At 51.1% G+C, this 16758-nt stretch overlaps 1 protein-coding gene across 4 annotated transcripts in view; it reads left to right on the top strand.

Annotated features, from left to right (window-relative positions):
• The window catches only part of ZNF236 (zinc finger protein 236), a 96519-nt gene extending 86432 nt beyond the window's left edge, over nt 1-10087 (top strand). For 3 of the 4 annotated variants that reach the window (XM_061169371.1, XM_061169369.1, XM_061169370.1), the window contains exons 27-31: nt 1808-1936; nt 2741-2938; nt 5080-5209; nt 7380-7556; nt 8390-10086. In XM_061169371.1, the coding sequence (XP_061025354.1) occupies nt 1808-1936; nt 2741-2938; nt 5080-5209; nt 7380-7556; nt 8390-8514 (759 nt within the window). In that variant the 3' untranslated portion in view covers nt 8515-10086. Of the gene's footprint in view, nt 1-1807; nt 1937-2740; nt 2939-5079; nt 5210-7379; nt 7557-8389 lie in introns of all 4 variants that reach the window. The other variant, XM_061169368.1, reaches the window with a different exon arrangement.
• The last annotated feature ends 6671 nt before the right edge of the window (nt 10088-16758 follow it).

The following is a 16758-nucleotide window of genomic DNA, read 5'->3' as shown; positions in this document are numbered from 1 at the left end:
TCTTAGCTTTAGTTGGGAATATATGAATTTATTGAGCCAGCACTGATTCAGTTGTATCAGAATTTCTGGCCAGCAGTTGTATTTGTTCTTGATTAATAAAATAAGGAAATGTGAATTTATTAATTTTGATTGACAAATTTGATTAATTTTTCAAAATTGGGTACCAACACTGGGTACCAACTGTCTAATCAGAGTGGGGGCCAAAGCCAGCCACAGACACATAAAAGTGCAGCAGTAACTGCTATTTGAAGGTAGCAATATTCAACTAACTCCCCTATGTAAGGGGGGCAGTGGACATGATGCTTTATTAGGGTACATAGGAACTTTTCAATCCATCCCACGTTTGTGTAAGAAAATTGGACTGATGGATGGAGATACCTAAAATATTATTTCACTTTTTAAAAAATTGCCTGTGGAAAGTAAAGAATCTTAATTTAAGCTCTCTTTTTTCTAGACTCTAGATGACTTTGTAAATTTATTTTCCGCCCCATATACCCCATATTCTACCCCGTTGCCTTTGTTTCCCCATCTGCCTTGGGTAGTGTCTTTCCAGTCAGAAGCGCACCTGAAGTTCTCTGATGGAGGGAGTGTTCACAGTGCCATCTTGCCCTGTTTTTCATCTCCCCGCCTGCTCCTCAGCTCTTTGTCTTCCCTGTTGGAGCTCAGCTTGTGTCAGTCCCCTGAGGACATTAGGCAGCAGCCTTCACCTTCAGCTGCAGGGTCCCAACGACATGGGCCATGTTCTTCATGGTCGTGTGACCCCTTACCCCTTTAGCATTGTGCATTGATGGGGAGTCTTCATATTCATGGTTTTGAGTGAGTGTTTTGATGATGTGTGAAATACGCTTAGAATCAGCTTTGATTGTAGCAGTTCAAGTTGTATTCTTAGTATGGAGCCAGCATTTGCAGTACAGTGTTGGTTCCTTTAGGTTGAACGTGGTCTCTGCACTCACCCCCTGCATCACCCTCACCACATCCATTCTCTCCCTCTGTCTCAGACTCACAGTCAGTTGATAAAGGTGTGCTGGCGTGGCAATAAGACTCAAAGTAGTTTTGTATGGTATAGCAAAACTGTATGTCTATTTTTAAACAAATGTTCTTTATATATATATTTTTTTACAAGGTTACTGAGATATAATTTATATATCGTAAAGTTCACCCACGTATTTAAAGTGTGCAATTTAATGGTCTTTAGTATATTTGCAGAGCTGTACAACCATCACCATATCTAATTTTAGAACAGTTCATCACCTGAGAAGAACCCTTGTCCCATTAGCAGTTAGCAGTCACTCCCCAAGTCCCTCCCTCGACCCCAGATCCACCCCACCCCTGCAGGTCTCCCCCAGCCCCTGGCAACCCCTGATCCACTCTCTGTCTGTAGATTTGCCTATTCTGGGCACTTCCCATAAATGGAATCATAAGAGTCTGGTCCTTGTGACTGGCCTCCTTCACTGGCTTGCACACACTGTAGCCGTGTCATCATCATTCTGTTTCATTGATGAATACTGTTCCACTGTATAGCTGTACCACATTTGTCTGTCCGTTCACCAGTTCATGGATATCGGGGTTCTCTGCCCGTTTGGGCTGTTGTGAATAGTGCTGCTGTGGACATTCCTGTACAAGGTTTCAAGTGGATGTAGGTTTTCGCTTCTCTGAGCGGAATTGCTGAGTCATATGGTGATTCTGTGGTTAGCGTTTGAGGACCTGCCAGCTTGTTTTCCGAAGTTACTGCACCATAAGAGATCTTTTAAATTACGACTGTATTTGATCATGTTACAACTTCTAAAGCAGTAATCACCTCTGCCAGGGTCAGCAGTTCCCAGCCTTGCTCACGGACCCCGCTCTCTCGGGCCCTGGGGGTGCGGGCTCGCCCCAGGTCATTCTGGTGAGCCCCACTCCACAGCCGTCGGCAGCCTGTGAAGAAATCACCTATCAGGTACTGCACACATTTTATCCACAATCTCTCATAGTTTTCAAAAAACGTAGCTTCAGAAGGGATGGGTGGAGGGTCCTGGGGAGTCCTGCATGGCCGGGCTCGGGGCCAGCCTGAGGAGGTGTGTCTCCCGAGAGAGACAGGTGCTGAGCAGGGAGGACCCGGGGGTGGGGGGCTAACACTGGCTCTCGTTTGTTCCATGATTTTCCAATAATGTGGAAATCTAGTTTTAAATTTATCACCATCTTCTTTATTTGCCCACTGATCAGATTGCACGTGGCCATTTACTTGCCTTTGTTCTTTTTGTAGTATTTCCTGTAATACCTTTGCTGATTCTTTCAAGTCTTGCTATACTTTTTCATAGTATACACATTCACGTGTGTGTACATGACCTATTTGTCCTTTGACTAGTCCTTTTTCTTCAACGCAGTTTGGCAGTGGGGGTGAGGGTGGACAGAACACTTAGTAAATTATAGAGTTCCACATATAAAGGCCTAAAAACTCCTGGAACCTTTCAGAGAAGTAAAGATGAGGGGTGAGGACCTCGCCCGCAGCGGCCACGACAGTGACTTGGGGGCCGGGTCTGCGGCTGGGCTCCCAGCCGGTGCCGCACTCCGCTCCCCGGAGCCTGCCTGGTCAGTGTGCTTGAGGCGTGCCTAAGCCGCCCGTTGCAGCGGCTCCCGCGGGAGGCCAAGAGGCCGGCCGCCTCCCACAGATGACAGCCGAGCTCGGGGGCTGGGGTCAGGGCGGGGGTGCCTGTTCCCCTCGCGCCGGTCCCGTCAAGCCGGGATTTCTGACCCGCTCCAGGTGACGGACGTGTCTCCTAACCTGGCCCAGGGTGGGCAGCCCGAGAAGGAGGGCCGGCTGCACCAGTGCCTGGAGTGTGGCCGCACCTTCGCCTCGGCCGCCCTGCTGCTGCACCACAGCAAGGAGATGCACGGCCGGGAGCGCATCCACGTCTGCCCCGTGTGCAGGAAGGCCTTCAAGCGCGCCACGCACCTCAAGGTACGCCCCCGCCACCCTCCCGCCAGCGTCGCTGCTCTTCGCTTAAGGTCAGAGGCGCTGCACGGGCCTAGGACTCAGTGGGGTCAGGACTCTTCCTAGTGAGCGACACGGTTCCCATCTCTTTTCGAGGAAAGACCCGTGGAGGTGAACATATTTACAGATCACCTTGAGATGCCGTTTCTCCCATCGCGGGGACACGTATGAGAGCTCTGTCGGCACCTGTGAGCAGGGCTCTGTGGAAGCAGGAACTTCCGTGATGGCTGGCAAGGCTGCAGAATTGGTCTGGCGTCCTACAGGGGAATTAGGCGATACCTAACCAAGCGATAGCGGCTCCCACCGCGAGAGCCGGCACAAAGGCATATATGCCCGCCTGAGCTCAGGGTTAGGTCAGCGTTGTTCGTAGCTGCCAGTCATTGGAGACAACCTGAGGGTCCCACTCTGGGACGTCCATGTGGTAGAGGAAAGAATGAGGAAGGGTACTGTGATGTGACTTCCAGGACCACTGGTCAGGGGGAGTGCCCAGGCCTGTGACTTCTGGCCCAGAGCCCCTCCTCTGCTGCTGCTTAGTTACCGAAAGCATGAGAATCCTATGACGCCTGATTGCACAGTGAATCCCACACTTCCTTTTTCAGGGCCTTTAGAGGAGGCAGTCAGTCAGTAAACCGAGTTTCTGTTCTCTAGGCCTACATCTGCCTGCACCTCTCACCTCTTTTTCTACTGTTTTCTGAGATGAGAAACCCCAGTATTAATGTGTTCTGAAAAGAGGACTCCATGTTCATTTTTAAAAGCAAAACACTGACTGTCAATTGAAGTCTTCTTGCAGAGGCTGCAGCCCGAGGTTGGCGAGGTTGGCGAGTGCTACTTATGACTGAGGGACCCCCAACCCCGTCCGACCTCTGTGTGAATTTGACTCTGTTGCTTAGAACCTCTGTGCTCCTGGTCAGGTCATGTAACATCTACAGCTTCAGTTTCCTACTTTGTAAAATAAGGATGTTAATACTTACATTTTATGGTTATTTTGAGGAATATAAAGTACTTAAGCACTGCACTTAGCTCTTAGTAGACAGTACAGAAATTATAACTATACTAATGTTACAGCCTGATAGAGAATAAATCCTTTTAAAGAGGAAAAAGAATAAAAATGGTTAAAGAAAATTTAAGATGTTTAAAATCATATATGTTACTATATATGACATAACTTTTCCATAAACATCTAAAGTGGTGTGTTACACAGTTTGAAATACTAAATCTGGCATTTTAATACCTATAAGTTACTTTCTCTTGATGACCTTCAGAAATCTGGAATTTTTAAAAAATTACATTGTGCCAGAAAATAAGGAAGTCCCCATCACACCCACACGCAGTATATGACGGGATCGTGTCAGGGGGACACGCGGGCAACTGAAAGAGTTCCTAGGGGCCAAAGCTGGAACAGCTGGGGCAAGAAAACAAAGTAGAACTGGATTATAGCCCACAGTGCAAAACCTCCATGGGTCGTTACTGGTGGGAACATGATCGACTGAACACGCTAGTCTCCCGTGCGGAAGAATCCCGAGTAGCCCCTGTGGACGCTGCCCCCAAGAGGGGATGGCCCCGCTCCTTAGGGGCGAGCGGCAGCAAGGGCACGTGATGGGAGGGGGTAAAAATGGCTGCCCTTCCCTGGAGAAACCTGACAGACGCTAGCCGCGTGATCAGAGTCGGTGCCAGCAGTGATGGTATTGTGGGATGGAAACGGCACGGTACTCCCCACGGCCCACAGCCCACAGCCCTGGTCTGGTGATGAGGAAAACGTCAGACACCTCTCAGTTGAGGGACATCCTGCAAAATACCCACCCGGTCCTCTAACAACTGTCATGGTGGCCGACAGGGAGGGAGGCCGAGACACCGCCCCGCCCAGATGCAGCCCAGGGGCTCGGGGGGAGCCTGGGTCTCCCTGGCAAGCCACAGGCCCGGCCTCCCATCCACTGGGTACCACCTCCGACTCTGCTCCGGGAACGCCCACGAGGGTCCTGATCGGAGGCGAGCCTGTGGTCCTCCTCCCACTGACGGGCCTTTCTGCACTGGTTTTTCCTCTCCTGTTTCAAGTCTGTAAAGTTCTGTTATGATCTTCAGTATTCTTCACGTGTGTTTGTCTTTACCAGGAGCACATGCAGACACATCAAGCCGGTCCTTCCTTGAGCTCTCAGAAGCCGAGGGTGTTCAAATGTGACACTTGTGAGAAGGCCTTTGCCAAACCAAGCCAGCTGGAGCGACACAGCCGCATCCACACAGGTGACCACGCAGCGGGACCCCAGTTTAGCAATCTTTGCCGCAAGCCGCTGGTTGGTGAGAAGATAAGATGCAGTGTGTAGATATTCATTTATGACGCAGCACGTTACTTGTGAAGCAGGGTCTGCTTGTTCAGTTTTTTCCTAATCATGCGTCAGTTTATCACGCAGCCAACTTCTTCAGGCACAAGCTGTTGTGTTGGCGTGGCGAGCGCAGGAAAGAGAGGCTCTCGGGCCAGCACACCTTCCCGGCCCGTCTCTCTCACCTGTCTTCAGAGCCTTCTCTCCTGGCTTTTCCTGTCACCGCCTGTCTGTCAAGTTCACCTTAGAGAAGACGACAACACGAAGGGGCAGGCTCCGCCCTCTCTGCCTCCCGGCCTGCCTCTGACAGCCCACCTCTGTGCCCTCTGACGTGCGCGCACCGCCTCTCGTGGCCTCGGCTGCTCCCGCGGGGACCGCGGCACCCGCGCCCCGCCTCGGGGTCCCCCGCGACCAGGCTTCCTCCTCCCTCTGCCCCTCCGTCTCCTCGGGACCACGGGCTTGGCCTCCCACCCTCGCTGGTCTTCTCTGCGCTCCTCCAGGCCTCTGTTCACCCGGCACCCGGGCCAGAGCCCTCGGAGGCTCCCCCTGAGCACCCCCGGCAGAGCCCGCCAGACCTCCCTGAGCCCCCGAGGCCCCCCGGCCACGGGCAGGTCTCTCCCCCCATCCAGCTCTCTGTCTGGCGCCCACCCTTTTCCCGGTGCTCCCTGGCGGGTCATCGTCTTCCCAGCCCTTCTGTCCCTTTGCCGGCCTTCTCTGACCCACCTTCACACGGACGCCTCCTCCCGAGAGGCCCTGCCCCGCTGGTGCCCCGGCTGGCATGAGGGCCTCCTGTGTGGTCAGCAGGTGCCCGGCAGCCCTTCCCGGCCCGCGGGCCGTGCGTCCTCAGGGATGCCCCTTGCCTGTCAGCGCAGACCCGGTGCCCACTGGGTGTCCAGCAAGTAGCTCTTGAGTGAAAAACAGCCGTGCTGTTACTTCATAATGCATTCATTCAAAAGCATAAAGAGAAATGACTGTTTGCCGTTTTTAATAGCATAGATGCACGTGAAGGGTTTGGCATGTGTGTAAAGTGGGCACCTTGTGGCTGTCACTGGGGCCACGTCCCTGCTCACGTGGGTGCCCCGTCCTCACTCCAGCTCCTGATGTCTTCAGCTTCCCCTTCTGTCTCCAGAGAATCCCAGCTTCTAAGGGCGGTGTGATTAGAGTGGGCCCGCAGGGTAATCTCCCTTTTGGTCACTCCCAGTCACCTGACTAGCGACCTGGTTCCTCTGTGGCCGTTCTTTTTTCTCAGGCATGACGTCATCATAGTCCCAGCCCCAGGGTTCAGGGCAGGAGACCTTGGGGGGCCATTTTTAGGACTCTGCCTGCCCTAGGCGAGCTGCAGGAAGACCTCCTTTGTCGTCGGCTGTGGAGGGCACACGTGGGGGCTGAGGACCAGGTGCTCCCGGGGCAGCCCTGGGGGTGCTGGCACGTGACCCCAAGAGGCAGCCAGGCAGAGCAGTGGGAAAGAACCTTCTAGGCCAAGGGGAAAGGCTGTGCCAGGCCCTGGGGCAGGAAGGGACCCGGTCCCTGGGACTTGGAAGTGGGTGCGTGACAGCGAGGGGTGGCAGGACTGCCAGGGCCGCAGGGGGTGGAAGCAGAGAGAGATGCTGCATGGGGAGGGCCGGGCTCCGCAGTGTGGCCGTGGGGCAGGCATTCACCTGGGCAGGCTCCCAGCAGAAGCCACGCTTGGCAACTTTTCCCTCCATTTGTCAGTTTCCACATCAGCTTGAAAGCAATTAAGTACCATTTGAAACATATTGTGTAAATCATACTTTTAGTCAATTGGATTTGATCTTCCCATGTCCTTAATGTGTTTTTGCTTTTCTGCTCAAAATGGATTAGAAACATTTTGTTTGAGCCGTATGTGCTCTACCTTTATTTCTGGGTGCTTCTAGGACTTTCCGTAGCTTTTGATCAAGGTGTCTTTCGTGGCTCCCCATGGAGTGGCCTTGCTGGAACCCTGTGGGTTAGCATCCTGAGCGAGGAACGTCCTTAGCCTGTTGAACTCGCATCCCTTCTTCGGAGTCACTTTGTGCTGTGTGTGCTCGTCGAGCGCCGTCTGTCAGGGAGCTGACCGTGCTGTCTGTCCCCAGGGGAGCGGCCATTCCACTGCACCCTCTGCGAGAAGGCCTTCAACCAGAAGAGTGCACTGCAGGTGCACATGAAGAAGCACACGGGGGAGCGGCCCTACCGGTGCAACTACTGCGTCATGGGCTTCACGCAGAAGAGCAACATGAAGCTGCACATGAAGCGGGCCCACAGCTATGCGGGTGAGGTGTCCTGGCCGCACGGCGCGCGGGGCTCTGCGTGCTGAGCGGTCCGCGCCCGGCCGGCCCCGCGGGGTTGGCCCCGCGTCCCCGCCTCAGGCTCAGGCTCAGGGTCCGGGTCGGGCGAGTCTGTGCCCTGTGGCTCCGCAGACGGGCCTCCGTGTCCCCGAGCTGACTCCCCGGCATTGCTGCCGGCAGGGCGGGGGCGTCCCTCTGTCCGCCTTGTTTCCCGCGTCGTCCAGGAATGTCCGCGCCCTTTAGGGAGACAGGCAGGGGCGGGGGGGGCTTGGCGGGGGGCATGGAACGCAGCCCGCGGAGTGTCTCCGACAAGTCAGGGAGGGTTACAGCCTGCGTCTCGGGCTCACTCTGCTGGTCTGGGTGCTGTGACCACGAGGGGAGTTGGACGGCCTGAGCGTGGCGGGAGTGGTGCCCAGGGCTTTCCGGGAGCCACGGGGGTAGGACCCTTCGTGTTGTGCGGTTTTTGAGGAAGAGGAAGTTCTAACATCTACACGCTAGTGCTTCGTGCTTTACTTTGTTAGAAAAATCGTGCCTGTCGTTATCACTAGTAGTAATTAGTAATCGCTCATCAAGGATGTCATATTAACATAGCCTTTATGAGCATAGGGAACAAGCGCTGTGTGTGTTCGTATTCAAGTAACAGTAATTGTCGTCACCGACGGAATTATGAAACCCGCAGCTCAGATGGCTCTTTTTTCACTGGGAAGGAAAACAAATCAACTTAGGAATTTCTTGTCTCCGTTTAAGTTGTCCTTATTTAAATGTGAATCATTTTGTGCGAGTGAATGTCTGGGACTCTTTCTTTATCACCACGGCAGGAACCTTGCAGGAGCCCGGCGGCGCCCAGGAGCACGGAGGGGAGGTGCTGAGCCGCGTTCTCCACCTGGACGAGGTGGTGCCCGAACCCGCGAGCGAGTGGCAGACCCTGGCCAACGTGTTCTGACGCAGCCCGACCCCGAGGACGTTTCCAGAGCGAAATGTGGAGAAGAACAAAGCACTTGGGATTTCTATTTTGAAGCCGCAAGTGTTAAAAATGTTACCACAATAGCTATAAAATTTTTAGCTATAAAATTATCTAAAGAATCATTGACTTTCAGAGACTTCAGGAAGAAAGCTGGGAAAGATGGAAGCACGTTGCTGTCGTTCATCTGCAAATCACTGAACTCAGGTACTACATCAGCAGTCTCACCTACTCCGTGGCCAGTGCGTCTAGTTAAAAAGAAATTAACTGGATCTTACTCTCATTGTAGTGTGATTTCTTTGTATTAGCAAAGACAGAAGTTAACGTGGAAAAACCCAGATAGGTTTTCCTTCATGCTTTCTGTTATAAGAAGCATAGCTCATGAAACAAACATAAGATAGGTGCATGAAGTTCGGAAAAAATGTTACAACACGCAGGGAAGTTTTTTCCATCTTCTTCTCTGTGAATTTTGAAATTAGTAGAAATTGACTCTAATTTTTAGTCTACCATAAGTTAATGTAACTAGTACCTTGAGAGATGGCTGGACCAGTTCTCTCTCCATTACAAATATCTAATCATTAGTGACAGGAATGCAGCGTCTGGGGCGTACACCCGGGGAGTAGAGCAAGCCTGACACACAGGTGAGGATCCAGCTGTCCGCGCGGGCTGATGCCACTCGCGCTGCCCGAGCTGATACCCGGGTACACGGGTTGGCTACCGCAGAAAGCACAAGCCATGCGCTGCAGGTCAGAAATCACAGAATGGTCTCCTGGGAACAAAGGGACTGCAGCCCTGTCCGCCTCAGTAATTAAGAGCGTATTTGTACTTTGAGGGTAAGAACCTGTACGAGCCCCGTGGTTTTCTCTTCGTGCATAAGCAGGTGTATTTTTTATTTCAGGGAATTCTTTAGTATCATCAATGGTGCCACGTTGAACATGTCCCAAACCAAATCCTACCCCGCACTGGGGCAGAGTGTGTGTCGTTCCCACAGCATTCCAAAGACGGAAACTTCTTTACTTCATGTGAATCTCTCCTTTGAAATTATTTATATGTTCTATATATAAATACATATGTACATATACGGATATATGGGCCTCTGTGTGGCCGAACAGTATATTTTGTAAATAAGCACTAGTCCCAGTTACAGAGAGAGCGACAGAGTTTTTACCTCCCAACGAGCACTTCAGATCAGTATTGTATTCGTTTTATTAATAAATGGATATCCTTGTCATTGTGACATAAAGCTGGGGTTGGTTTTTTGTTTTTGTTTTTCCTGAAAAATAATCGCCTTTATTTTCTCTCTCATTGCCTCGCTGGTTTCAGAAGAGAGCAGTTTTATTATATAAATATTGTATGGACTTTGTATATTAAGAGAGGAGCTCATTTCAGATTCCTGAAGAGACATTTCACTGTTATTTTTTGAAGGGGCATCTTTTGATTTTTTGTTGTTGTTCACGCTTCTGGCATATGTATATAAGTAATATTGATAGTGATATAAAACCTTTTGTTATGTGAAAATATTTAAGTCAGAAAACTGTTAAATAATATTACTTTTTTTTTTTTTCAGACTGCTTTATGTATTGTATATTTTTTTAAGGGAGGGAAAAAAAAAAAAAAAAAGCCTTATTTGACTTATTCTTGTGATGCTGGACTTGTATATCCTGAGGTTTTTCTTGGATGTCAGTGTGTATACCTGGCTGCAGTCTGTTATTCAGAATAATTGTAATTGCGCCAGAGTTTAAAGGTTCTGCTTTTAATGCACTTTTCTTTTATAATTTTGTATTAAACTATTTTAGAAATGTTGATTAATTTTGGTGAACAAATATCTCCAAAGTTGAAATGATTGAAATCTTAAAAATTTTGTTCTTGCTAGGTTATTTATTTTGGTTTCAGCATTAAATGTCATCTCAGGTCAGTCTCTAAAAGGGGTTTGTTTAATTCCTAATTGTATAGAAAGCATAGTTCAGTGAATTGTATTGGTGCACTGCCCAAGTAAGGCCTTACCAGGTGAATCTAAAGCCTACTTTTATTTTGGTTAAAGGAAAAAAAAAAAAATCTATCAATAATCCGTTTTGTGAGTTTTCTCAGTTTATTATCAGGCAAACACAAGACATTAATGTATTCTTTTGATTTACTTCCTAATTATAAAAGCTGCTTCTTTGCAAGACATTCCTTGAAAAATAAGGTTTTGTAAAGACATAATATCACTTGAACTTTTTGGTGGAGTGGAGTACAGGTTGATCTTTATACTTTACTGGTTGATAAAAAGTCTTCTGACAAGAGATTTCTAGTCTCCTGCATAACCAGGGTTTTGAGGATAGATAATTGTATTTTTTAAAATATCTCATCATAGCGTATCTGCTTTGGAAATAACAATAAATAAAAAATGAAGTTAGGAAATGTGATTAATTTTTTTTCTTTTAAAGTATTTAATATAAAATAGTTTGGCACATGAATTCCTTTCAAGCTCAGGTAGGTACGTTTTTACAGAAAAGAACTTTAATGATATTTGCCTGTACCTCTGCACTTGACGAACGCTACCCTTGCAAGGTTTATTTGCAGATCTTCAAACTAAAAATCAGGATATGGTGTGATGACAGGCAGGCCGTCTGTGTTAGGTAGCAGTGTCTGTTGTTTTCACTGTTGCCCATATTCAGCGGTATCCTGGTCATTTAAGTGCCTTTAGAAAGGGCATGACTGTCTTTAACTGTCTTCTGTGGTAAAGTAACGGTGAAGCTCTTAAGGAAGCGGAAAGAATGCGTTCCCTTCCCACCGACGATACTGAACTGGAAACTGGGATGTGGCTCACAGGGCGCTGGGGAGCAGGAGGGAGCTGCACAAGTGGCCGCGTCTGCGTAAGATCGGCGGTAGATGCAAATGGAAACACCTTTGCAGACATGTGCACTCCCACGCCGTGCCCCAGGGTCTCCTTGTCCCTCTTAAAGGCAGGCGTGTGGTTGGAGGGTCCTGCAAGAATGGGGCTCAGCCTGCAGCCTGTCAGTTCAGCAGGAAGTCCCTCAAACGTCTCCTTATCCTCTGACAGCACGCTACTGACAGAACGAGGAGAATCGGTCCTAAAGTGAGTAGTTCCCATCCTTCTGTCAAGTTTCCATCTCACCCAGTGTCAGCATTGAACTAGCGAGTGTTTCTCCGGAACAGTATTTTGTAATTCCTGCCCATTGCCGTTTGTGAGCTTGAGTTTTACAAGAACACCAGTATTTATGCGCAAGAGGTGCGTGCATTAGTACAGGGGCGGAACTCGGAAAAGGAGGTGGGTTTCTGTTCTTCCCACGGAGTTTCCTCTTTGCAGAAGAATATTGATAACTCATGAAGATACACATTTTTAACATTAAAAGATCGTCACTCAGATTTATCTAAATCTGAAATAGCTAAGGTGATTTTTATTTTTTCCTGGGCTTTGCTCAGAGAGAATGGTAAGAAGTTTGCAGTTCTTATTGCTTGTTTGTAGGAAGAATATTGCTCTATTAGTGTTTAGAATACGGCAGGTGGGGGAAGGGGGCTGTTCTTTCAGAAATGATCAGATTGTGGCCCATTTGTTCCCTCTGCTGTGGATTGCAACTATTTAAAATGGCCCAGCCGAGTTTTTCCAGAATGCGTGGCTTTTTGGTGATATAAGATTGCTGCTGATATTTAAACACAGTCAAGGGCATGAGTTTACGGTGCGTGTTGGGCTTGGGCAGAGCTGGGGAGTCAGGCCTTGGGGCCTCAGGTCAGATCAGCCAGGGCGCTGACGGGCCGCCTGTCTTTGGGCAGCTCGGTTCACTTCTCTGGTCTGTAAAATTAGTTGATTAGATGTCTTCCTTCCCAGCTCGAGGACCTATTCTTAACCAGTGTGCTGTGGTGTATCGGGAGGTAGTTCTCCAGGGGTCTGTCTCATTTCTGCACGTCTTAGGGGTAAAGCACTGGCCACCTCTGCCCCACGATCTCTTCAAGGCAGTTTGAAGAGCATACGACCTCGGGAGAGAGGACGTCTTCCTCCAGAGACAAGCGATGCTTTTCTTACTGACCCGTGTAATCAAGGTATGTCTCACCGAGGCAAAGGTCAGGCCGGCTTGCTGTGTGTTTATTGGAGACTCGGGTTCCCAAAGCCCTGATTCCTCTCCCAGGACACGACACCCTGCGTGCAGGCATCACCTGACCCGCTTTGGGCTGCGTGTGGAGGTCGGGGCCTGGGGTATCAACACAGACGCCGGAGCTCTGGTGCCTCCTCCTGCTTTGAGTTGCCAACCCCTGCTCTCTGGCCCAGGAGCCTCGGTCTCCTGCCAGCACCCGGGAAGCTGGCGGGTCTTCTTCTAAGCCGGCAGGTGGGGAGAACTTGCCACGTTTCGCAGTTGTTGGCAGTATGTTCCCGGCTCAGCATACTCTCTGAATGGAAAATTTTTTTTACACATGCCAATGATTAATTTGTTCTGCATCACCTGCAGTGTTGCCCCTGTCACTGAGGACACGTCACTGTCACACAGCGCCTTTGAAGTGCTAAATGCCTCTGCTCTCTAAAGAAGAAGTGGAGAACGGGGCAGCACGCGGCCCCACCCTCTCCTTTCTGCCAGTAAGCAGGGGCTTCCCTGATTTTTAAATTCTCCACCGACCAGAAGAGAGAGTTCTGCGTCACTAGTTCAGTATCAGAACAGAGAAATTGCAGGTCACCCTGCTAACTGGCTTCAGGGGAAGAAGTTCTTACGGGTTAACGCAAAGTAGCTCATCTTGATGTTATCTCGGCCAGAGGCGGACAGCAGCTGGCCCTCTGCCCCCTCGTCACCACGCACTGTTTTCTAGGTTCTCTCTGAATTCTCTTTCTCACGTTTAGTAATCCGAAATCTTTATCCTTCTTGTGTAAACTCTTTGAAGCAGTTTCAGATTTACAGAAAAGTTGCGAGAGTGGCACAAAGAAACCTTCATATACTCTTCGCCAAAGACCCCTTTCCGGTGCTGCCGAATGTGTGAAGGATAAGATCTTTACGCAGCAGACCCGGCGCAGGGTCGTGCCGGCACCTCCACCCTCTTCACCCGGGACGCCCCTCCCCATGTCCCCGTGGCTCCCCTTACCCTGGCGTCTGGGAACCGGTTCAGCAGCCGCCCCCCCGCCCTGCCCCCGCCCTGCCGTGCCTTCCGGTTGGGCCGGGCCCTGCGTCACAGAGGTGAAGCTCTTCTCGGTGCGTCTTGTCAAGGTGACACGCAGTGCACACGTGTCCCACGACTGATGCTGTCGGTGTCAACCCTGTAACCATTTCGCCTCTGTAACCGGTGAGTATTTGTGAGAGGCTCTGAGACCGCGCGGCCAAGTGCCTCATCCCGCTGACAGCCTCTGTGTGGCACCCCGGCGTCTCCCTGCTTGCAGGTCCCTTCATTCCCTCTGCAGTCAGTAGCTGGTATTCCACTTTGAGGATGGGCTTCCTGCTCTGCCTCGGTGGTTTGTTCTTGTGTTTATGGTGGTTTGGGCTTGCGGCTTCCTGTTTTATTCAATGGATACAATCCATCAGGATCCTTCCTTATTTTGATGCTCAAATAGTCCTGGATTTGGCCAGTAGGGGCTCCTTCAGGTAGCTTTGAGTCCTTTTGACACGCCCACGTTACTCTCTGAGCGCTTTCTTACTTTCTGGCCCAATCAATAGTTCCCTTTCCCTGTCCCAGCCCTGGAACCAGCCATTTCATCCCGAAGCCCTGGCTCCCTCTAGTGGAGAGTGGTATTTAGAAGCCAAGAGCTGAGTGGTAGGGTGTGCGTGTGTGCGTGCGTGTGTGTGTGCCTGCGCGCTCATCATCCGAGACTTTTCACCCGTGTACACGTGAAACCGTGGGCGCACATAGATGCTCCAACACTGCAGGCTTCATCCCCTCCCCCTCCAGCAGTGAGAGCCCCGCCTCCGGACGCACAACGGCCTCCTGCTGCTTGGCTGGCTCCTGGCCGCCTGCAGGCCCCGCCCCTCCTCGTGTCCTCCCTCCTCAGCGGGGGAAGCGAGTGTCCACACGCACTCACGAGCACTCGGGCCCCCGCCTCGGTCGCTGCAGCAGCCTGTGTTGCTCGTTTTGCTCTGCGGTTCGGCTGCCAAGGTGCAGAGACGGGTGTCCCCGAGGAGGGCAGGACGTTGCCCACCTGTGCAGCAGCCCTGTTATCAGAAGTGATTTTGCCACAATTCATGTTAAGGGAGATGAACCGGTCACTGACCTCTGGATCCAGTGGGTGTCTTCCACGGGCAACGTCCCCACCTCCCCGGGGGGGGGGCCTCGTCAGAGGGCAGGTTCTGCCCCCCGCCCCGCCCACTGTGCTGCTGGTGCAGGTGCCATGGGCACAGCCACCAATCCAGCGCCTCCCGGGCCATCAGGACACCCCCTCGGGGGCTGTTGTGCACCCTGTCAGTCACTCTGTCCGCGCTCTCCTCCAAATCTCTCCTTAATTTAACACCAGCAGCTGGAACTAGGCTGCAAGCAGCAGGGGCCCCAGCTGGTCTCGGTACGATCGAAAGACTGGTCACCTTAGGCGTGCTCTCGGGTCTTGACCAAGCAACGAATTTGTGGAGTTGGTTTGTGGAGATTCGGGTGCTGGGCGAACCCATGTTCTTTCACGGTGGGGGGGAAGTTGAGCTGAGAGGAGGCTGTGAGAGGGGGAGCTGTCACCCTCCCCCTGGGGACAAAGTCGAGATTGTCCCGGCGTAAGGGGAGGCAAGCAAGAGCCTAACTGAAATCAGCATGTTTCTCGAAAGTTAGGTGGTTGATTCTGCTTCCAGGGCAAATGCCGTCAAAGGACGTTGCTCCAGGGTCGTGCACTGGAGTGAACACCCCGCGGTGGTTACCCGTCCCTCAGCTTCACCAGGCTGTGATTGCTCACCTCCTCCTTACGCCGCTTTGCTTAGGATTCCCTGACTATTTGGTATTTACAAGAGAAAAATCGCCATAGAAAATGCACTGAGATGCTTCACTTCATGTTACCTTTTTGGGGAAAGAAGGAAGCGTACTCACTGCAAAGTCCTGTGGTTTAATTAAAACTCTTGCCACATGGGGGTCTAGGACATATTTGTCGTTGCATGAGAAACACACACCTGCTGTGGATTGACTGGTGCCCCTCCCTACACAAATCCATCTGTTGGAGCCTTCACTCCCAATGTGACAGGACTTCTAGGAGCTAATTAGGGTTTAAGGGCGGTCATAACGGTGAGGACTGGTGCCCTCATAAGGAGAGACACCAGCAGTGTGTCACATGCCCAGAGGAGAGGCCGCGGGGACCCAGCAGGCAGGCGGCGTCTGGAGGGTGGCCCAAGGAGAGCGGCCTCCCCAGAATCCCCCTGCCAGCACCTTGGCCGTGGGCTTCCAGCCTCCAGAACCCCGAGCAAAGAAAATATCTATTGTTTCAGCCCCCCAGCCGGTGGTATAGTGTTACGACAGCCCTAATAGACTTAATTAAAGGCTTGGCTCTCTCGTTTTCAGTTGCTACAAGAAGGCTTTTCTTTCCCTATTTCAGTGTTTTCCTCAGGCCCCAGTTCTCTCTCCTCCCAAAATCCCAATTCCAATTTACAGCCTGCACCCGATTTATAAAGCCAGCCCCATGGATTGAGCCGACATCCTCTCCGCTAACCTCTGAACTGCTCCCGACCTCGACCCTCCCTGCAGAGGTTGTTCCCGCCGGGCTGGGCACCCTGGACCAGCTCCTTGGACCATCCTCCGCCCGGATGGACAGCAGGCCACATACGGTTCTCAGTCTGGACCGAGTGGCATGGAGGCGGCTGTGCAGATTGATACGATATCTTGGAAAGCGTGATCACTGTGGTTTCCTGTGCTGGTGGGAAGAGCCTTTCTTGGTTCAGTAGACCCTCCCGATACCTCTAGACCCTGCGAGCGATGGTCCTCGGGGTGAGCACAGTGAGATGAGGAAGAGTGTCCCGGCTGGGGTTCCAGCACCCCCTTCTCTTGGAGCTCCGCCTGGTAAACTAATTTCCTTCAACTTGAGGGGGCGGGTAATGCAGACCGCTTTGGATAAATGCTCAGTGAGAACACCCCTTCCGTGGTTCATTTCCTATTTTGCGTCGTTTTATTTTAGTATCACATTATCATGGTAAACGCTGTGTTATTCTAGGACACCCCTTGGTTTACCATTTAATGCATTTTCTATATATGTAACACTAAAATAGACTTGCCAACTGGAAGAGCAGAATTGAAAAGATGTGATGTCTTTGCATGCTTTTCCAAATTCCTCGGTCTGAAGGGGTTTGGGGG

The sequence above is a fragment of the Eubalaena glacialis genome, chromosome 15, assembly GCF_028564815.1.
Source record: "Eubalaena glacialis isolate mEubGla1 chromosome 15, mEubGla1.1.hap2.+ XY, whole genome shotgun sequence".
Taxonomy (NCBI): Eukaryota; Metazoa; Chordata; class Mammalia; order Artiodactyla; family Balaenidae; genus Eubalaena; species Eubalaena glacialis.
Note: the sequence above shows the minus strand (reverse complement) of the source record. Positions and strands in the feature narration are given on the sequence as shown.